The sequence below is a fragment of the Eretmochelys imbricata genome, chromosome 4 (assembly GCF_965152235.1).
Source record: "Eretmochelys imbricata isolate rEreImb1 chromosome 4, rEreImb1.hap1, whole genome shotgun sequence".
Taxonomy (NCBI): domain Eukaryota; kingdom Metazoa; phylum Chordata; order Testudines; family Cheloniidae; genus Eretmochelys; species Eretmochelys imbricata.
This window is the reverse complement of record NC_135575.1, coordinates 135,382,219-135,405,730: the sequence shown is the minus strand read 5'-3', so window position 1 is coordinate 135,405,730 and position 23,512 is coordinate 135,382,219. Positions and strand designations below refer to the sequence as shown.

General features: G+C 42.5%; 1 protein-coding gene across 4 annotated transcripts in view; it reads left to right on the top strand.

Moving 5' to 3' along the window:
- Nucleotides 1-23,512, top strand: part of CTNNA2 (catenin alpha 2) — a 715,434-nt gene that overhangs the window by 609,035 nt on the left and 82,887 nt on the right. For all 4 annotated transcript variants that reach the window (XM_077814694.1, XM_077814693.1, XM_077814692.1 and 1 more), the window contains 2 exons: nt 21,594-21,686; nt 21,976-22,132. In XM_077814694.1, coding sequence (XP_077670820.1) covers nt 21,594-21,686; nt 21,976-22,132 — 250 coding nt within the window. The remainder of the gene's footprint in view (nt 1-21,593; nt 21,687-21,975; nt 22,133-23,512) is intronic.

The window sequence follows — 23,512 nt, the reverse complement described above, 5'->3', positions numbered from 1 at the left end:
GTGTACAAGCCCTTCTATACAATGATGAAGCCCAAAGGGGATAGCTCCAACCAAGATTTTCAGTGGGGAATGAAGTAGAGAGGTTACCAGTATGCATTTCCTTGTCCCTCTCAAGGAAATGAGGAAAAATCAAAGCAAAAAAAGTCAGCCTTGTCTCTTTCTAAGATCCCTAAAAGGCTGATGATATCTCATCCTCAATCTCATTCATTCATGTTGGAATCTGACCAAAAAACTATCTGAGAGCCAGAAACGTAGTCTAAGGCCCTAGTGCCTAAGAAATGTAAAGCCAAAAGTAGATATAGAAACTCATCTTCTTTTTTCTCAGTGTCCTCTGGTCCTATGCAGTCTAGCCAGAGACGCTCCCATGACAAAAAAGAAAGGAAAGGAAGAGGGAGGTTTTCCGTGCATTTTCATGGGAGGAAGTCCATTTGTTGGAGTTCAAAGTGTAGAGCCAAGAGGAGGAGACACAGGAGAAAATCTTTCCCTCAGATATGTTTGAGGTGAGACCTTGCTCAGAAAGGTCATCTTGGTCTTCTAGCGAAGAAAGAAAGAAAAGGAAAAGCAGGAGAAGCAGAAGGCCATAAAAAGGATGAGAAAATATTTCTCATAAGGATCAAAAATGGATACTTCTATATTTGGTAATGGAGATCATCATCAATGTGGAACAGGGAGTTCTCAATAAAACCCAAACTGCTGACCACACAAGCCAAACTTTGTCAACCCTCCTCTGTAGTGAAGGACACAACTATTCCAATGGAGGACCAGTTCCTCCCAATGGACTCCACAGACAGGAGAGTAGACTCATTATTGAGTTGAAATTATAAAGCAACCTCAGTGGGACTAAGAGCATTGGTAGGATCTACCTGCTTCTGCTGGACAATCCTGGCTTTGACTGATTTGCTGTCAGTCATTGCTCCACAAAACTAAAAAGGAACAAAGGCTGGTATGGGGTGACCCTGAGAAAGAACTCACTGACACCCTCCTTTAAATCAAACACATCCCTGAAATTCCTGTCACTTCTTTGCCCGATTCCTTATAAACATTCAGAATCTTGACCTTTGTAGATTAACAGTTAGGTGTCTTGTTTCTGTATTGCATTAAGTGGCATAACTTGATAACAATTAATATAATTTCTGGTATTGCCAGCAAATCATTATAAAAACTGGATGTCTGCGAGTTGTATCATGACATTTTTATTTGGAAGAGTTGAAGAAAAATTATAAAAATGGAGCTCTTTGTGAAGGACAGAAAATAATCACAATTATGTACACATGGGTTTGTGTATTTATGAACTAATAATGATCCTTTGAGAAGGTAATCGTCTTTCATGCATAGAACTGCAAAATGTGTGAGGATTGGGATAAAATGTAAGGCCAAATCAGCAATATTATCCCTCTTACAGTCTTTTAATCAGATAAACCATATGGCTCAGGTTATTGCTAGGATGAAAAGTTGTGCATATTTGTTAGTTCTGTAATAAAAAATTAAACTCCAGCAAAAAGCAGAAAATATAGTCTTTAATTTAGAGATGGTATTATGTATGGATATGAATTTCAACATATTTAATAATTAATAATACTGCAGTATCTAAGGTCTATAAGAAAATATTTCTTCCAATAATAGATGTACTCTGATGTTTGAAAAACATAGCTTATGTCAGCCATCATGGTCTCACATAATATAAAATGTTAGGGAATATAAAAGAAGGGCCAAAAAGAGACCCCCTGTTCTTAATAATATTAGAATAAAAAATCCTTTATATCCACCTGTCTGCTTTCCCATGAAATAAGTTGGTGGTCTTACCTTGGTTCTTGGTGGTCAGACATCCACATTACAGAAAATCACCATCACAACTAGCACTCTGCCTACAAGGCTGCCACAACTCTGCCAGAAAATGTGGAGAATACCTATTCTCCTCTACCCACCCACACAGGCTGTCTTTCTGTGTCATGGTTAAGGCATATTGGTGGGGGTGAAGGGAAGAGGAATCTTGCATGGCTGCTGCCAGCTCTACTTCTTCCGTGGCTAGGTAGAAGACATCAATTTCCATTGCCATCAAACTAGCACTAATCTATGGTGTGACAGAATGCACCCCTGTATTCACACCCTATACACTATTGTAATAACCTTTGCACAAAATATGCTTTGTAAGGTATCATCTGAAAACTAATAACCTGCTGGCCAATAATATAATGGTAAAATGTATGTAACATTATATGTAAAGTTATGAACATAAGTTGACATCATGACTGACGTGTGTTTAACAGACAAGTCTGGGAAGTGGGTAAACCTGTTTCTCAAAGATAAAGAACAACTTGACACCCCTAGCCAAGTGTCATCAAAGCAGATGGGACCTCACCTATCAGGTGGCATTTCTTTGGCAAGGGGGGGGGGGCAGAAACAGAGAGATCTGCATCTTAGCAAGCAACAAGGAAAAAACCTCTCCCCCACCAAACTCCATGTCTCCTTGCTCTCAGCTAGAAATAACTTTATCTAAGAGTCACTCTCAGGAAAAACATTTTGAAGTCTGACTGAACTATAAAAGTGAGGGGAAAAAGCATCCCAAGTTCTCTCCCTACCCATCTCTCTCTTTTCATCTATGAAGACAAAAGAAAAAAAAACGTTGGACTTTGGGAGCAGATCCTAACCTGAAGGTTTGGTCAGCAATGTACTGAAAACATGTGGCAGGGGACTTCACCTTGAACAAAGTCTAGTTTATTAAGTTTAGGAAGTGCTTTATCTTTATTTCTTTTGTAAACATTTCTGACTGTAATGCCCCATTACTTGTATTCACTTTAAACCTGTTTGTAGTTAAATTAACTTTTTACTCTAATCAAAACTAATCCAGTGTTATGAAGTGTGTGGGTAACTCCATTTGAGGTGGCAAACTGTTTTATCTTGATCCCCTCAGAAGGGTGAAAGGCTTAATATATCTGGACTGTCCAGGAAAGGGCTGGACAGTGCAGAACACATTTTGGGGGGAAAATCCGGGACAGGGAGTATGTTGGGGTCACCCTGCACCAAGGCTGGTGGAAGCCAGAGTGTGACTGGAATATGCTGGCAGGCGGCAGCTATACACTGACATTCCGGGTGCTACCGGCATGCTGGCAGACTCTTTGCTGCTGTAGGTCCCACCTGGGTCACTTACAAAGCAGTGTGAGGCAACCAAGTTTTCAAAGCAGGTGATGACACAGCCCCTCACTGGTCTGAATTGCACCCCAGAATGTCATATATGGTAAAATATTTTTTTTAAAAAACCACACCAGGATCATAGAATCATAGAATATCAGGGTTGGAAGGGACCCCAGCAGGTCATCTAGTCCAACCCCCTGCTCGAAGCAGGACCAATTCCCAGTTAAATCATCCCAGCCAGGGCTTTGTCAAGCCTGACCTTAAAAACCTCTAAGGAAGGAGATTCTACCACCTCCCTAGGCAACGCATTCCAGTGTTTCACCACCCTCTTAGTGAAAAAGTTTTTCCTAATATCCAATCTAAACCTCCCCCACTGCAACTTGAGACCATTACTCCTCGTTCTGTCATCTGCTACCATTGAGAACAGTCTAGAGCCATCCTCTTTGGAACCCCCTTTCAGGTAGTTGAAAGCAGCTATCAAATCCCCCCTCATTCTTCTCTTCTGCAGGCTAAACAATCCCAGCTCCCTCAGCCGCTCCTCATAAGTCATGTGTTCTAGACCCCTAATCATTTTTGTTGCCCTTCGCTGGACTCTCTCCAATTTATCCACATCCTTCTTGTAGTGTGGGGCCCAAAACTGGACACAGTACTCCAGATGAGGTCTCACCAATGTCGAATAGAGGGGAACGATCACGTCCCTCGATCTGCTCGCTATGCCCCTACTTATACATCCCAAAATGCCATTGGCCTTCTTGGCAACAAGGGCACACTGCTGACTCATATCCAGCTTCTCGTCCACTGTCACCCCTAGGTCCTTTTCCGCAGAACTGCTGCCTAGCCATTCGGTCCCTAGTCTGTAGCGGTGCATTGGATTCTTCCATCCTGAGTGCAGAACCTTGCACTTATCCTTATTGAACGTCATCAGATTTCTTTTGGCCCAATCCTGCAATTTGTCTAGGTCCTTCTGTATCCTATCCCTCCCCTCCAGCGTATCTACCACTCCTCCCAGTTTAGTATCATCCGCAAATTTGCTGAGAGTGCAATCCACACCATCCTCCAGATCATTTATGAAGATATTGAACAAAACCGGCCCCAGGACCAACCCTTGGGGCACTCCACTTGATACCGGCTGCCAACTAGACATGGAGCCATTGATCACTACCCGTTGAGCCCGACAATCTAGCCAGCTTTCTACCCACCTTATAGTGCATTCATCCAGCCCATACTTCCTTAACTTGCTGACAAGAATACTGTGGGAGACGGTGTCAAAAGCTTTGCTAAAGTCAAGAAACAATACATCCACTGCTTTCCCTTCATCCACAGAACCAGTAATCTCATCATAAAAGGCGATTAGATTAGTCAGGCATGACCTTCCCTTGGTGAATCCATGCTGGCTGTTCCTGATCACTTTCCTCTCATGCAAGTGCATCAGGATTGATTCTTTGAGGACCTGCTCCATGATTTTTCCAGGGACTGAGGTGAGGCTGACTGGCCTGTAGTTCCCAGGATCCTCCTTCTTCCCTTTTTTAAAGATTGGCACTACATTAGCCTTTTTCCAGTCATCCGGGACTTCCCCGGTTCGCCACGAGTTTTCAAAGATAATGGCCAATGGCTCTGCAATCACAGCCGCCAATTCCTTCAGCACTCTCGGATGCAACTCATCTGGCCCCATGGACTTGTGCACGTCCAGCTTTTCTAAATAGTCCCTAACCACCTCTATCTCCATAGAGGGCTGGCCATCTCTTCCCCATTTTGTGATGCCCAGCGCAGCAGTCTGGGAGCTGACCTTGTTCGTGAAGACAGAGGCAAAAAAAGCATTGAGTACATTAGCTTTTTCTACATCCTCTGTCACTAGGTTGCCTCCCTCATTCAGTAAGGGGCCCACACTTTCCTTGGCTTTTTTCTTGTTGCCAACATACCTGAAGAAACCCTTCTTGTTACTCTTGACATCTCTTGCTAGCTGCAGCTCCAGGTGCGATTTGGCCCTCCTGATATCATTCCTACATGCCCAAGCAATATTTTTATACTCTTCCCTGGTCATATGTCCAACCTTACACTTCTTGTAAGCTTCTTTTTTATGTTTAAGATCCGCTAGGATTTCACCATTAAGCCAAGCTGGTCGCCTGCCATATTTACTATTCTTTCGACTCATCGGGATGGTTTGTCCCTGTAACCTCAACAGGGATTCCTTGAAATACAGCCAGCTCTCCTGGACTCCTTTCTCCTTCAAGTTAGTCCCCCAGGGGATCCTGGCCATCCGTTCCCTGAGGGAGTCGAAGTCTGCTTTCCTGAAGTCCAGGGTCCGTATCCTGCTGCTTACCTTTCTTCCTTGTGTCAGGATCCTGAACTCAACCAACTCATGGTCACTGCCTCCCAGATTCCCATCCACTTTTCCCATCACATAAAATCCACATTGTAAATTGTCCTGCCTTAAAATAAACATTAAAAAATATTGTTAATATTGAAGTCTCTCTGTCTCTCTTCCACCCCTAAAAAGAAAGGGGCATATTTTAAAATATATCTCTGTGTACTTTACCTTTTATGGTGTTGCAGTAACCATTGAAAATAATTGGTGACAAGTTTTAACCAAAATTGCCTTAACTCCAGCTCAGCAAAAAGATTTCATACACAAGTAATGCACTGGGTTTTCATTTTCTTGGAATAGCAAAGAGAAAGAGAGTGTCCCCTTTGGTCTTTTCGCAGTATGTGCAAATGTAAAAGTTGCTGTTAGTTAAGCTTTCTGTTCTGTTGGCGTGCATAGGTGATTTATATCTTTGTGCTAAACCTTACTCTTTTGTTCAATGTTTTTTCCTTATTAAATAAATAATACAACCTATACAGAATTATGGGGGGGGGGAATCTTAACTCGACTCACAAATTAAACAGAAAAACAACTAGAATCTGCTAAGAAAGGTAAAAAGAGATGGATGTGCCCGTTTATCTCTGACCTTCGAAGAAAAAATTCTGTTAGGGACTATAAATTTGCTTTCTGTGAATGGAAGAGCATAAAGGTGCATCAGCAGGATATAAAAAGCATTTATAGCCATAGCTCAAAAAATAAATAAATCAAATTAATTTCTAGCTGTCATCTCTGAGACGCATTTCCCATCAGCCACATAAGAAAGTGAAGTACCTGTTAACTAATAATGAACAGTAAAGGTGTGGACTTGATGGTAGATTTAGCTATTTAGCTCAGGTTAGATTGCTTTTTTCCTTGGCCCACCTAAATTTATATATAGCTAGATGATGGAGGAGTGTCCACCAGCTTTTTTATAAACCCTAATAATACCTCTTTTTATCTAAGGGCAAGATTCAGCCACTCTTCCTCATGCTGCGTAGTGCCTTACTTCTCAAGTAGTCTCATTGAAATATGTTCCTGAGGCCAAATTCTGCTCTAATTTAACCCCTGAATCATTGCAGGTCTTTATTATTACTTCTATAACATTATATGTGTGTGCAGTACTTTACAAACAATTGCTCCTCCCACCAGTGTGGGTCGGGGAGTTTGGATGGACAAGCAGGGGCATGGCCAATTCTTAGGGGGAGGAAGGGAGTAGAGAGAGCTCATGCCCAGACTTGCTGGAGGGAACTCCCATCTTGTGCCTCAAAGTACAGATAGGGGAGCACCTCAGGGAGGGGAAGGGACTACTCTGCCTCCCATTGGCCAGTTGCCCTCTTGATGTCCCACCCTGCTTCCTGGTACTTCAGGTATTATTGAGCTGTGTTTCCAGAATGTTGTGGTTCTGACCTGTTTTGGGGATCAGGGAGCATTTTTTTCTCTGCTGTGCCAAACAGGAGGGTTGTTTGTCTTTCTCGCAGCATTGTGGAGGCACGGATTAGGTGAAACATAGTAAGACTAGGAATTTAATGGTAGTAGGAATATAGGAATGTCAATTTGTTGCAACTTGCAGCTGGTATCAAGGCACAGATAAGGTGAAAGGGGGCATCTCCCAGAGGTACATGAGATCTGGGATTTGACTGGTACAGCTTTTGCCTGTTAGTGGAAGGAGAGAAGTCTTTGCAGAGTGAGGTACCCCTTGATACCTTCTATTCCTCTTGGGAGAGGAAAGACAAGAGGGTTCAGAAGGGAACTGAGTCCTAGGTGTTGGCTGAAGAAGGTCTTTCTCCTACTGGTGGGAATCCATTTAACCTGCATTGGACCCAGTCAAATGCCTGGTATGTGAGAGGGAGTGGGTGGATACTGCTTCTTCCCATGGTTCACATAATAAAATTGTGGCCTGCTGCTTAAATCCATCCCTGTATCCATCTTCCTTCACCTCTATGTCCTGATCCATAAAATAAAATGTCTTGCCCTTGGGTTCATATAATAAAAGCTACAGGAGAAGTAAGATTACTATTCATGATATAGTGTGAGGATGAGGAGGAAGACAGCTATAAGAGTAAATGTTCATGAGATGATCTATTCTACATGCATATCTGATTAGTTTTCTATTTTTGAGTTGAGTATATAACTTTTTTAATATCGTAGGGGTTTGGTTATTTGTTTTAAATAAGGTAAAAAGTTAAATTAATCAATTGAGGCGTCGAAGTCCACCAGAAATGGTGGAATGGATGCCTGTAATGGAGGGATACTAAAAATATGTGAATTTCAAATTCTAGAAGGAGGGTCAGGAATTGGGCCTTAGAGCTTAAATAATATTAATTTAAACAAAATAGCAAATTACTATTTAGTAACTAAAAATAAACACAGTTTAATCATTTTAAAGGGCCTGTTGATATTACAGTTACTGGGCCTTTTAAGGCCCTCATTCAGCAAGGTATTTAAGCAGGTGTGTAACTTCAGTTACTTTCCTTACTCCATGCTAACTTAGAAACTGATTCTTAATTAAAGTATTTAGGCACATTCGTAATTGAAGTCAATGAGATTACTCACATACTTAAAATTATGCATGTGCTTGAGTGTCTTACTCATCTGGGTCCCAAATTAGTATGCAGTAACAGTCTGAGCTACTAAATGTGTACATTTTGCACGGCTGATTCAACAAAAAGCTTTATTTGGGAAGGTCACACAGATTGGCTCTACACCTGGATAGCTGATTCAGCTAGGAAAAAACCTGGCCAGTGGAAGTCATAAAACACCAACACTGGTCAGAATTGATAAATCTGTTCTTGAGTTCAACACCAGGAGAGTTGTACATACATGATATTATATTTAATATTAGTATGTGCTACTCCAAAGTAAGTAATTAATTTCCAGAATACATGTCTGTTTGTGGTTCAAATGAGGAATAATTTTAGTATGAGAATAGCCACCTGCTAGTCTATAATGGTAACCATCCAATAACCTCAATGGAACTTTATTCCCTAATCATGCTGATTAGTTTGCTAAGCATTTCTGACTGTCACCTAATCGTACTGCAGTTAAGTTTCCCAGATCCATGGTATTGATGCTGGAGTGGGGATCATATGTAATTACGAGTGTTCTGCCCAACTGCGGAAGTTTTTCACAAAGGGAATTAGATTTCACAGAGACTATTCTATGTCAATGAATTCTCAGCTGCTTTAAATATGTACTTTTGCTTCCTAATCTGTACTTTTTTCTTTTTTTTAAAAAAAGGCCTCTCATGAGGAGTCAGTCTATCTGAGCAGAGCCAATCTTTCACAAAAAAATTTCTATCAACTCTTGCTCACCCACAAATGCAACCACACACAAAAGGGAGGGATGCTGACAGTAGGTACAGAACTTCCACAATTTTGGTTTATAACATGTGCTGTGGAAAATAATTTCATATTTCATACACCCATTTCACTAGTATCTTAGTAATCACTGTATCCAAGTCACTGTTTTCACCTGGAAATTTTTTATGGAGAAAGAAATGTCACCAGTGAAAATGCAGTTTTGAAAATACTGAAATGTAAGGATTTTCCAGTGTGTTTTATTTTGGAACCCTCTAGCATTGCTAGTTTCTAGTCACGACCAGAAGTGCAAGTACCAAAATGCTGCAAGGAAGTGGGCCACATTCTGATCTCATTTACATTGCTTCAAACTTTGCCACCAAGAATGGAATTTCAATTTTTGAATTGAGTTAGGCATCTAACATCCATAATCCCCTTTGAAAATCACAATATATTCTGGATCTATACTGGTTTAATTCCTATCAGAATTATTTTAAACCCAAAGCAGAAAGTCTCATGAGAAAGAGATTATTTCAAATAAATATTATGGTAATACATTCATTTCAAGATTTACTGCCCAGTTTTATAGACTCAAGTGATTAAGACAGTCTTCGTATTTCACATGTCTATAGCACTTTTTATCACATGATTTTAAACTACTTTACAAGCTGTGAGTTAAGGCTACAGATACCCATGAGGTAAATAATTATTATTCTCATTTTATAGGTGGGGAAACCTAGACATGAAGGGCCTAATTTGTTAAATAGGTGTACCTCTGTCAAAGGTTCTGCATGCAGTCCCTTCTAGGTGGCCCATTTTCACCAAGCTGGCTCTCCTCTATTTAACTCAAATTAGCCAGTCTATCAACTTAACATAAAACAACTCTATCAGCTCTTATGCAGTCTTCCTTTGGCTCTTTATCAGTTCCCTAGAGGTAGCCTAGCATGGCACTATGCTCCTCTGTCATCCCAGGCCTTTCTGCCTCCTCTTCTCTTTCTGTTCTCCTGCCCTTATAGCTGAGCTTGTTTTCCTTATTGGTTCCAGCTGCGGGTATTTGTTCCCTGATTGGCAGCTGTCCTGGCATGTGGTCAGCCTGGTTGCCTATGGCGTTGGAAGGCTCTCTTTTTCTCTTCTGCCTACGGCCTGAATGGGGTTTGTTAACCCCATTATAAACTCTTATTTGACTTCAAACTGAATTGTATCGGAGTAGTGAGTGGTGAATTGAATAGGATAATGGACTGGCTCAAGATTGTGTAATAACTCAGTGACAGAGCTAGGACTACAGATTTCCTGACTCTCAGACCTGTTCTTTAGCTAGTTGGATTTACCCCCTGTGACCAGGGTACAGTCCAGAGCACTGTGGGGCTCTGTCATCCCTGCCCTGCAACCTTGGGTGCCTTACAATGCTTTGTTGAAGTTGCTCCTACCTGGACTGCTCAAAAACAGCCTTCCAGCATGCAAGTGTCTGTGTGTATCTGCAGCCTGATAACCACACTTGGGTTACACTCTGGCTCTCACCCGCCTTGGTTATGCTGCAGGATGATCCCAACTCACCCCCAGTCCCCCAGATTCCCCCCAGAAATGTATGTCCTGTACAGCCCAGCCTTCTCCTAGACTGGGGTGGGCAAACTTTTTAGCCTGAGGGCTGCATCGGGTTTCTGAAATTGTATGTAGGGCCAGTTAGGGGAGGCTGTGCCTCCCCAAACTGCCAGTCGTGGCCCGGCCCCTGCGCCCCCTCCCCCTCCCGCTTCTTTCCCCCGACGGCCCCCCAACGCCCCCTGCCCCATCCACCCTCCCTGCTCTCTGTCCCCTGAATGCCACCGGACCCCCTGCCTCACCCAACCTTCCCTCTCCTTTCTGACTGCCCCCCAGGACTCCTGCCCCATCCAACCACCCCTTCTCCCTGACCGCCCCCAGACTCACTGCCCCTAACTGCCCCCATCACCCCATCCAACCCCCCCTCTCCTTCCTGACTGATCCCCCGGGACCCCTGCTCCCCTTCAATCTCCCTGTTCCCCGCACCCTGACTGCCCCGCCCTCTATCCACACCCCCGGCCCCTGACCATCCCCCAACTCCCCTGCCCTCTATCCAACCCCCCTCTCCCTGCCCCCTTACCACACTGCCTGGTGCACCGGTGGCTAGCGGCACAGCTGCACCAGGGCAGGCCACAGCTCTGCAGCTACAGTGCCCCAGGGGCTCGCAGCCCCACCGCCCAGAGCACTGCACCAGCGTTGCAGTGAGCTGAGGCTGCTCGGGAGGGGGAAGAGCAGGGGAGGGGCCGGGGGCGAGCCTCCGGGGTCAGGAACTCAGAGGCCGGCAGGACGGTCCTGCGGGCTGTAGTTTGCCCACCTCTGTCCTAGACAGTACAGATATTTTAAGTCTGTTATTCCTTTAAGGAAATAATAATCCAATATATTATCTCAAATAGTTATTCACACAATTCAGTATAAAAACACTGGGGTAGATAAAACAGAAAACCAAGTTTATTAACTACAGAGAGAGAGATTGTGAGTACAAGTAACGAAGCATAAAAGTCAGAAATGGTGACAAGACAAATAAAGATAAAATGAAAAGGAGCACTTGTGGCACCTTAGAGACTAACCAATTTATTTGAGCATGAGCTTTCGTGAGCTACAGCTCACTTCATCGGATGCATACCGTGGTGACTAATGATTACTGACTTAACAAACTATATCAGATTCAAGCAAAGTTTCTCACCACGTGCTTTCAGCAGCCTTACTGACCAAACTCTGTGGGTCACGACCTTTCCCCCAGATTTTAATGACTGCTTCCTTTCTCCATTCAGGAGCATTGAATGCAATAGGCGGGGAGAGGGAGAGGTGCCAGGGGGTGTTGCTCCCTCCTTTCTGTAGTTTCAGGCCCCCGCTTGCAAAACATGTTCAGATGAGCACTAACCGACAAAGGGCTAGTCTACACCAGTAACGCCAAAGCGCTGCTGTGACAGAACTTTAGCGTGGCGTGTGTAGCCACGGCAGAGCGCTGGGAGAGAGCTCTCCCAGAGCTCTCAAAAACTCACCTCCATGAGAGGCGTAGCTCCCAGCGCTGGTTACGCTGGCATTTTACAGCGCTGAAACTTGCAGCGTGCAGGGGGGGTGGTTTTTCACACCCCTCCGCGAGAAAGTTGCAGTGCTGTAAAGTGCCAGTGTAGACAAGCCCAAAGAGCGTACTGGAAGGATGTTCCTTGCTGGCTTTTCGCACTTGGTTAAGCTTCCTTTGTGTCCCTCCCTGCTTGATGGCTCTGTTCACTGCTTAAGTGCAAATTAAGCAGAACACACATTCCTTTTCTTAGGACAGACCTGTTTGCCAACTTCTGTTTGAGCAGGGCTGTGGAACTTGTGTTAATAACACTACACAGAGGAATCTTATCACGTCACATACAATGTTGCCACACATATCTTACCAGGACAATGCTGACCAGCAAATTATGAGTTTTCAAATGATACCTTACAAGGCATACTTTGTACAAAGAGAATGACACTAGTGTGTACGGTGTGAATACAGGTGTGTATTCTGTCACACCCCATCCATTATCTAAATTAAACATATACTCCAGGCCTATTGATGATTGTTCATTACTAATTTTCAGCCAGTGGAATATGCTATAAATCTCATTATGTTACCAAAAGAAAATTCTGGATGAAGGCTCCATTGCACAGAAAAATCATTGTAGAATTCAGCGGTTACTATGCCTATGAAAATAAATTTACCTGTCTAGCGCTGCTAATTAGACTGTAAGCTCTCTAGAGCAGTGATTGTCTTTTTGTTATATTTTGGTATAGTACATAGTTCAATGGTGCCCCGATGTCTGACTGAGGCCTCAAGGTATTACTGCAAAACAAAAATAATAATAATTAGTAATGTTAAAAAGCAATGTGATTAGGCTAATTTTTTTTATTCTCAAAAAAGAAATCTGAATTGAAAAACCAACACTGAGTTGTCTGGGTGATGATAGCTCACACAGGTAGGAAAAGAGCAATGCAGGGTGCCAGATGAATAAAAATAACATTAAATGTGCCTATTTATTGTGTTATTTGGGGACAGTGCTTTCCTACTGTTATCCCCAAACCACATATGCCGAATGAGAGTCTGTTTGGAAATCATGAGTTCATGCTTTATTGCATCGTTTTAGGCCAATGAGGTTTTTAAATACTGTATGGGTTGTGTAGACTGATGCTGAGTGTTTCAGCTTTGAATCGAAGCATTAATTTGTTCATGAATGCAAACTAGTGATTACTTTCCCATTAAAGTCACTGGGACAGACTGATCACTTGCATTTGTGTAGTAGCAAACAAACAATATTGACTAGTTTGTCTGCTCCTGCTCATTTGAACCTTAAATACTAGCTCTTCCTCCTTGGGCCTGACACCCTTTGAGTTCTTAGCAGCAATTTTAACACCTACTCCAACCATATTTTAGCTAATGTTGTACATGTCAAAACCCCAGTCCTGCAATAAGCTGCAAGATGGTGGACTCCTGTCTTTATCAGGAGTCCTGTTGAAGTGAATTACATTCCTCACATGTCAGCCTACACGCATCTCATCCCAGGCCTGAAATCTGAGCTATTTTATTCTTTTTTCATACAAGAGGCTCTCTAGACTCATTTTAATCTGTGTTACTATTTATAAATTCTCTCCATCTTGTTGATCTCCTCCACATACTGAAGTACCTAGAACTGTAGAGAGCATTCAGTGTGTCTTTTCCCCAGTTCCATGTGGACCAGGTATCGAGAAAGAGAGTAGCCCCCAAGAGTATCCTAACAGTAAGAATTGGTACAGCTAGCTGAACTGTGTTCTGTGAAGGAGAAAATGCTGCTAGATGTAGTCTGTGATACTCTGTTTTTAGCACTTATTTGTGTATGTACAAAAAGCCTGTATCGATTCCATGGAAATCTGTTCATAATACAGAATATGAGTGATTAAAAAAGGACTGGTCGGGCAGTTCAGACATTAGTCTGGGCCTTGAAAGACCTGCTCCCCCACAGGCTCTCTTCGTAACTTTAGGAAAATCTCTTACTCTTTCTGTGCAATTTTCTTACTCTTACTTTCCTACCTCATGGGGGTATTGTGAGGATTAGTACTTCCACAGAGGGTGACGTATTCGGACATTAAACTAAAGGGGGCCAGATACATTTCTACACTGCCCTTCAGTTCGGACTGGGGCTGGGGGGGGAGGGTGAATAGCAGTGTACACCAACAGGCTGTGCTGAACCTTCCCCATGTGGACACTGGAGGCACAAACTTAAAGATTTCTAGTTCACACTAATGTAGTCCTCCTCAAACAGGAGTCCATTAGTACTAACAAGGAACCTTTCATTTTGCACCCACAGCATCCACATGGGGACGTTACAGTGCAGCACTTTGATGCACACTGCTATGCACACCTGAGTTTCACTGCAGGGCAATGTAGATATGCCCAGAGGCAGATGAGTGTTTTCACTTCTGGACACAGAAAATGGCAGCTAAAGTGTTTTAACATTTTTCTCTTGCCCAGTCACCCGAGCTCTAGGGCTTGGTGCTGCTAGTTTAACCCGGGGTGCTTTTTCCTTAACTGGTTGGGTCAGCTCCCTCGCCGTCCTTTGCCTTTCTACCAGCGCGACAACCTCGTCGTAGGTGGAGGATTCGTTCTGGCTTACCCAGCCGTGAAAGTCTGGCGGTAGTCCTCTCATGTACCGGTTGATGACCAGAACCTCTAGTGTCTCCTCCGGACTCCGGGACTCAGTTTGTAACCACTTTCATGCGAGATGGATGAGGTCATATAATTGGGACCGCGGGGTTTTGTTTTCCTGGTACCTCCACTGATGATATCGCTGGGCCCGCACTGCGGTCGTTACCCCAGATCTGGCCAGGATCTCTGCTTTCAGCTGGGGGTAGTCTACTCTTCAGGCAAATCATAGTAGGCCTTCTGGGCCTCCCCACACAGGAATGGAGCGAGGATGCCAGACCACTGTTCTCAGGGCCAAGCCTCCCGCAGGCCAGGAGGTATGCCTCTACATCATCCTCTCGTGTCATTTTCTGCAGCCAATTGCTGGCCCGCATGATCTGCATCCCATCATGGTTGCGGTTCAGCTCTGTAAGGGCCTTTACCTGGTTTACCAGGTCCCGCAGCATAGCCCAGTCTTGAGCAGCCTGGTCCATCAGCAGGTGATTAGTCTCTTGCTGCAGCCACACTACCTCCTGTTGGGCGGCTGCCTGGACACGAGTAGCCTCCTGCCGGGCAGCCATGGCTTGTATCAGTGCCCGCACTACCTCCTCCATTATGGTGAAAAAAAATAAAAATAGACCCTCTCCTCTTTTTTTTTTCTTCCTTCCAAACACCCTCCTTCTTCCGCTGCACTGTGGACACCAGATCCCACTTCTGACACCAGTTGGGACAAAGTTCCTGCTCTACCTTGGTGGGTCTTGTGCTTATTGGCGGATTTGCTCACCTTGGTTCTTCATGGCAGCCCTCAGCTTGGCCGTTTTTCTGAACCCACAGTCCAGGTTGACTCCTCCTGTGTCTGACCAGGAGTTGGGAGGATTTGGGGGGAACCCGGGCCCGCTCTCTACTCCGGGTTCCAGCCCAGGGCCCTGTGGAATGCAGCTGTCTAGAGTGCCTCCTGGAACAGCTGTGCGACAGCTACAACTCCCTGGGCTACTTCCCCATGACCTCCTCCCAACGCCTTCTTTATCCTCACTATAGGACCTTCCTCCTGGTGTCTGATAAGGCTTCAGTCCTCCAACAGTCCGTGTTCTCACTCTCAGCTCCTAGTGCCTCTTGCTCCCAGCTCCTCACGCACGCACCACAAACTGAAGTGAGCTCCTTTTTAAAACCCAGGTGCCCTGATTAGCCTGCCTTAATTGATTCTAGCAGCTTCTTGATTGGCTGCAGGTGTTCTAATCAGCCTCTCTTAATTGTCTCCAGAAGGTTCCTGATTGTTCTGGAACCTTCCCTGTTACCTTACCCAGGGAAAAGGGACCTACTTAGCCTGGGGCTAATATATCTGCCTTCTATTACTCTCCTATAGCCATCTGGCCCGACCCTGTCACAATAGGTAAGGCAACCTCAAACAATAGCTGCAAAATCACCATTTAAACATGTATTTTTTCTATTATCTTTGAACTGTTGCATAGTCACTGAGAGCCCAGAAGCATCTGAGTCCTTCTGCAGTGTGATACCTTCATCCAATCTGTGCTGTTAGGGGGGTGGGAGAGGGGGAGGGAAAGACTATGCAAATTTCCCTCAATGCCCTGTCGTATTTATATTTGTATTCCTGCTTTGTTGTAACATATTGTGGAACCTTCATCTGAATTTTTGCTCCAAGCAATTAATTTGTGTTTCTGTGGACCACTTCCAGTAAATCCAGAGCAGCCCTGCTAAATCTTTGAATTTAAGATTAATACAGAGGAAAATACATTTTGATCATCACAATTACTTGTAATAATCCCCAAGGGTTCAGTTCAACTGTGGGAAGTGGAAAGGGTACAGTTCAGAAATACAGAAGAAAGATATCTGAGCCTGATACTCATTAACACTCTAGCAGTGTAAAGGGATCTGAAAGATGCTGTAAATGTAAAAGGGCCTTAGTATCTTTAATATGTCCTAGAACTGCAATTTAATCCTGTGTACAGTAATAAAGATAAAAATAAATTAGAATACATGTTGTATTTATATTATTTTAAAAATAAAATGCTGTTTTCCAATTGTGCCATATTTTTACTTAGTGCAGGGATATTCCTGTGACTAAATCACAGAAAAAAGTTTTCTATTTTTTTTTTCAGGACTGATCCTGCATATATTTTACCTGTAAATAACTGAAAACAATGGAGTGATTCACATGATTAAAGATATGTATATAAGAATTTCAAGGAGTGGGCCTACAGGGCTTAGTCCAGCTAGTGGGGAAGGAAGGTAAAGGTGCTTCTTAAACCATCTGTTCATTTCTGCTGATCCTGGGGCTGACTTAGTGGCAAGTAGGCCGGTGGTAAGGACTGCTGGGGGGAGTCTTTCAGGTGAAGGAGGGACTTGATAGAGCTGGCTACTCTGGTTTGATGACTGCTGATAACTAAGGTCCCTTTGAATCATTCTGATGGTCCAAAAGGATCAATGGGCCTTAATGGTTATTTAAGCAGATGATTAATATTAGTTTAGTTCCACATACATTTCAAAAGGTGTTTCATGGTTTGCTGATTTGTTTAGTTACCTGTTCATTTATTTAAGTACTCTAGATCCTTCACGACAATCTTAATTCAAAAATGAGAACCCTTTTAGGCAGTCAGTGAACTCCATGTGTTCAATAAACTTAGTATACTGCCCAGACATTTAAAAAAACCCAACCACATTAACAATCCTGCTACCTACCAAGCCACCTCCTCCCCAGCTGCCCAAAAGGAAAGATGGTATCTGCAGTATGGCTTGGAAGTAATCAAATCTGGCATTGGCCAGACCATGGGAGACAGTCAGTTGCAAAGCCAAGAGCATCTCATAGAGAACACCTCACCAGCAGTCCCCTCTCATCTCTAAACATTCTGAAGGTTTTGCAATCCGAGCCAAATTCCAGGGGTGAAATCTGGGACCCGTTGTAGTCAATGGGTGTTTTGCCATTGACTTCACTGGGGCTAGGATTATATTCGAGATCTGTCCTCACTTTTCTGGTACTTCCCTATATAGAGACTGTTTGGCACGGTACTCTGTTATTTCACATCCTTAGAACATAATATTCATTGCAGACGGTTGTACCTTCCAACTTGGACCCTGCCGTTAAGGAACTATGGACAGGTCACCTTGCTACCTAAATATCTGGATACTATTCAATATACATGTTTGAAATGGCACTGCTGTGTATTGCAGAGTCTTCACAAGGTGTCATGATTGTGTCAAGGTGCTCAACCCATTTCATTGTCATTTCAAAGCAATCCAGATTCAAGGCTGTTGATCTGTACATGTGTCACTATTAAGAGAATTCCTATTCATGGTGAAAAGAAAAGGAGTACTTGTGGCACCTTAGAGACTAACAAATTTATTTGAGCATAAGCTTTCGTGAGCTACAGCTCACTTCGTCGGATGCGTGCAGTAGAAAATACAGTGGGGAGATTTTATGTACACAGAGAACATGAAACAATGGGTGTTACCATACACACTGTAACAAGAGTGATCAGGTAAGGTGAGCTATTACCAGCAGGAGGGTGCGGGGGGTGGGGGGGAAATTCATGGTAAATAACTTATCATCCAACGAGGATTCTTCACAATATGCATTGTTGTTATGAAATGTGAACACCAAAAACAAGGTTTCCCTGTACCTCTGAAGAACTCTCTTCTCTTATTTTAATATCATGACCCAAGTTAATTATAGTCAATAAACATGAGAAATGTTGCAAGACTGAGGAGTTGAATGAGCTAAAATGTGTTCTTGTTCTTGAAGCCACACTTAATAGCATTAAAAATGTATTTCCCCCCACAATTCCTGACAAATAATGTCTGTCTCACATTGTGCATTACAGGCACAATTTCCCTTATGATGAATTGGTGTTAAATTCTAATTTGTACTAAAGTGTAACCTCTAGTGTAAGATTTGTTTGCTGCTGTGCATAGTTTTCGAGTCAGTTGGCCAGATCCTCAACTGTTTTAAATTGGTTTCATTTGATTGTAATCAATTGACATGGCACAATATTTGTACAAGACTTAAAACAACTCATGGAAAAGGCAGAGATTATAGTTGATATACATCAAAAAATTTGCATTATGGATATAGATAGGTATCATGCATATTACGATGCATATTGAGTATGGCCACTGATTACTCTTGGATTCTTTATAGTACTGATCATTATACCAGACATTGCATTCAGTTCCCCATACTATGTATGTTGGATTTTACAAAAAAGAATAGCCAATTGTCTCAGGATGACTCGATACAGACTCTTACAAAGTAGTTTCCAAATATTATCCTCACCAGATAAAACCAAGAGAGCGATTAATACAGAGAAAGAAGCAGAAAATTTTATTTCAATGTCAATGCAATGAGAAGAGTCTGTTCCCAGTAGAATTGGCGAGATCATGCCAGCTTGATAGTTTTATTGCCATTTCAGGAGACCTATTATGGTCCTATTAAAGTGACTTTCAATTCCATATCGCTCATACCTGAGAGAAATTAAGATATATAGTACATTTTGGGCCTCAGGACAATTCATTCATCTTGATCATCTCAAAAAGAAAAGTAAATCTAAAAGATGACTTATTTTAAAATATGAGGACCCTGATTTGTGCTGAATGTAACATTGTTTGATGGTATTTAAATCTGTAATCCTCCTATACATTTCATCGAATCATCTAACTTTCCACACATGCTACTGCATTCCAATTACTCTCTGGTATAGTTTTTATTTCCAATGAAGATTAAAGGGTACTGCTAGAGGTATGCAAAAAAAAAAAAAAAAAAAGGGACTACAGAAAACAGCAAATTAGTTTGAGTATATCAGCTTAGGAGAACATTGCTGATATCAGTGCTGTAAGGCTGTTAATAAACAGACGAAGTCATTTGTTTCACCGTGTAATGAAAACAAGAATCACCACATTATAATAAAATCTTGACTGGGAAGTGCCTAGAAGACTCTTTGAAGCCTAGGGTGGTTTCCTTCCGTGGATTTTGACACAGTGATACATGCAAACCACATTCTAAATAACTGTGAAATGAAATGGGTTCTGTGGAGAACAGATGGATCAAGGCTAAATATGGTGATGTGCACTAAAGACAGGAACAGATTAATACCACAAGGGGAGACTAAAGGAAAATTGGAAAGACTGGGGTATTTGATCTAATTCATGAATCATTTCCAACCGATAGTTCTGCCTTCAAGCACAATGAATAATACCAAGACAGCATCTTTAAAAATGTATGTGTGTTTTAATGTAGCTTAGAATTCAGAGCCATACTTCCCAGTGAATTTTTTTAAAAAAAGTTCTTTACTGTTCTTCAAAAAAATTACTCATATTTCTAAACATCACAGGTGCAATGTTGTTTAGTTTTCTGTACTCTGGCATGAATTGCTATTTTAACAAGTTAGACCAAACTCCCCTCTGTGACACAAAGCCTTTGAAAATGGATTTTTTGCATGGATGTTCTGTAGCAGTTGAGAGACTTGATTCCCCCATTCACATCCAGGCTATAGAGCTCCAGCCCTTTTAGCAGTTAAGGGCAAGATTTGACGGGTAGGTCTGCATACAAATCTCCATAACTACAGGTTTCAGAGTAACAGCCGTGTTAGTCTGTATTCGCAAAAAGAAAAGGAATACTTGTGGCGCCTTAGAGACTAACCAATTTATTTGAGCATAAGCTTTCGTGAGCTACAGCTCACTTCATCGGATGCATACTGTGGAAAATACAGAAGATGTTTTTATACACACAAACCATGAAAAAATGGGTGTTTATCACTACAAAAGGTTTTCTCTCCCCCCACCCCACTCTTCTGCTGGTAATAGATGTCAAGAATTATAACATTCATAAACCAGTCGGAGAACACTTCAATCTCTCTGGTCACGCGATTACAGACATGAAAGTTGCGATATTACAACAGAAAACTCCAAAACCAGACTCCAGTGAGAGACTGCTGAATTGGAATTCATTTGCAAATTGGATACAACTTAGGCTTGAATAGAGACTGGGAGTGGCTAAGTCATTATGCAAGGTAACCTATTTCCCCTTGTTTTTTTCCTACAAACCCCCTCTCCCCCCCCCCCACCCCGTTCCTCAGACATTCTTGTTAAACCCTGGATTTGTGCTGGAAATGGCCCACCTTGATTATCATACACATTGTAAGGAGAGTGATCACTTTAGATAAGCTATTACCAGCAGGAGAGTGGGGTGGGGGGAGAGAAAACCTTTTGTAGTGATAAACACCCATTTTTTCATGGTTTGTGTGTATAAAAACATCTTTTGTATTTTCCACAGTATGCATCCGATGAAGTGAGCTGTAGCTCACGAAAGCTTATGCTCAAATAAATTGGTTAGTCTCTAAGGTGCCACAGGTACTCCTTTTCTTTTTATCTCCATAACTGTTCCCAGTCTACTCCTGCTCCAAATAGCCGTAGCATTATAATGGCTTGAACCTGCCCCACTTCCTGGAACAGTGTTCCACAGCACACGGAGGGATACATGCTTCTAAATGAGATTTGTATATCCTGTCCTCCTTAATGTAGTTTTTAACGGTTACATTCCATGAGGTCAGATTCTGATATCCTCACTGAATGGTACCTTACTCTGCATGCAGCCCCATTGAAATAAATGGGAGTACTTGAGAAGTAAGGTACTTCTCAATGTGAGTAAGGGCATCAGAATCTGAGACTAAAAGGAGTACTCAAGTAGTAGGTAACTTCTGGGTGTGAGTACAGGTATCAGAATGTTGGCTGTGGTTAGCCAAGCAGAGCTGGACCTCTGAATCTCTTCAGTAGGGCATGACTATCAGGATATGACAGAGCCTGAACACTATAACAAACATGGAGAGAGAAAGAAACATCTCGATAATTGTTTTGAAACATAAACAATCCCCTGAAAAGTCTTACAGGAAGTGTCATGTATGAACTACGGAGAGATGCAGAGCACTTGGCAGTGAAGGAACATGTGAAATATATTAATACTGCGGATGGCTGCATTTAGTTTGTGAGGGAGGAAACGATCCACGTGGGTTTCTGCTCAGTGGCATAAATGTTGCAGGTTCATGCTTCTAATATGATTCCCTCATTCTAAGCAAGGTTCAGTAATAATATTAAAGCAGATATAAAATGTGCCATTTGCCTGAAAACCTGACTCTGTCTGCTGTTTTCATTTCAGGTTGCCAATCTGGCCTGTTCTATCTCCAATAACGAAGAAGGTGTGAAGTTAGTCCGTATGGCAGCAACCCAGATTGATAGTCTATGCCCACAGGTAGGCAAAATCCTTGCTGAAAAGTACTCAAGGACTGTTAAAGCATTAAAGAGCATAAGGTATTTGACAGAGAAAAATGTCCCATATGAAGATTATAGCCTTGCCTTTTTCATTATATTGTTGACTGCCTGGCAAAAACTGTGAAAAATACATTTGTATTGTGAGCCTTGCTTAATGAACAGAATGAACACAGTGCACAGCTGTGCTTTTAACATAGTATTTAATCAATTTGTTCTTCCCCTTGAGCAAAGTTTTGTCATTTCTTGTAACAACTTATTCTAAATAATAGGTAATAAATGCTGCTCTCACGTTGGCTGCCAGACCCCAGAGCAAAGTAGCTCAGGACAACATGGACGTCTTTAAAGATCAGTGGGAGAAACAAGTGAGAGTTCTGACCGAGGCAGTTGATGACATCACTTCTGTGGACGACTTCCTCTCGGTCTCAGGTACTGGGATCAAAGGAGCCTCCTAAAAATAAACTAAAAAATTAAAATAATGGTCACATTAGAAAGGCAGCTAGAATTACAGATGAGCCATTAGTGCATTCTTCCATCTACTTCGAATGCTGGCTTGCTGAACTCAGTGGGAGTGATCCAGTCCTGCCAATTAATCCCTAATAACTGGTCACATTGTACATGTGTTTCTCTCTTCTGGGAGATGTTTTGAATTTCAAACCCTGATGGGACTAAAACAATTGCAGGTAAAACAAGTATAAATTTTTAGCACCAGTTTTCCCCTTGTTATGGACAAAATTTATTGCTAGCGCATGTATTCGTAGTTGGACAGCTACCTATCTACCTAATTTGCATCTTTTAGTATCTGGTGGTTAATATATCCAGCCAAAATGAATTGAAGGTGTTGCCCCGATAAAAAGAGAGGCTGGGCAGGGGCCTGGCTGTTTCTCTGCGTGCTGCAGTAAATGGCAAACCACCTTCATGGAGTCAAAGAAGTTAAGAGATAGAGACCCAGAGTCTCCAGTGCAATCCATTCACTTTGTGCCACTCAGGTGGTACAAAATGGATGGATTCTGGACAGAAATATTCACCAGAGATTTTCCTTTTGGAGGAAAATTCTTCACTAGTGTAAACCTGGCAGAGATCACTCCTGTGCCAGTCACCTGTGCCAGTAACCTCAGTGCACACACTAGTTGTTCTAACTAATATAAGGACCAGGCAATCAGTGAATTATGGAGTTATAATTGGCCTTCTGATGCACTTCCCAAACCTGCACCTAGTAGAGCTCAAACATAGGGGAGGTCTGAGCCTGGAAAAGATCTGTTGGATTATCTAATCCGTTTCCCCACAGCGCAGGATTTCTGCCTTTGCTGTAATTAGCAGAGATAGCTTCAAGCCACAGAATTCTGAGTTGGTTCCAGATTCCAAGCTTCCCAGACTTCAGGGTTTGTTTGATCTCATTATAAAGGTATGGGTCACAAGCAAAATTTGAATCCAGGTCTGGGTTTGGATTTCAGGTGTTCCCAAAGTTCAGAGGTGTTCATGTCTAGAGTTTTGGCTGGACCGGTCTCTATTGCCAATAAGTACAGAACCACCCTTTTTCCCATTCATTAATGTCTTGTAACAGACTGCCAGTGTCTGCAAATGTTATTTTGTGTCAAGGTTCCTCCCCCACTCTGAACTCTAGGGTACAGATGTGGGGACCTGCATGAAAATCTCCTAAGCTTACTTTTACCAGCTTAGGTTAAAACTTCCCCAAGGTACAAATTAATTTTATCCTTTGTCCTTAGAATATCCACTGCCACCACCAAGCTCTAACTGGGTTTACTGGGAAATGTAGTTTGGACACGTCTTTCCCCCCCCAAATCCTCC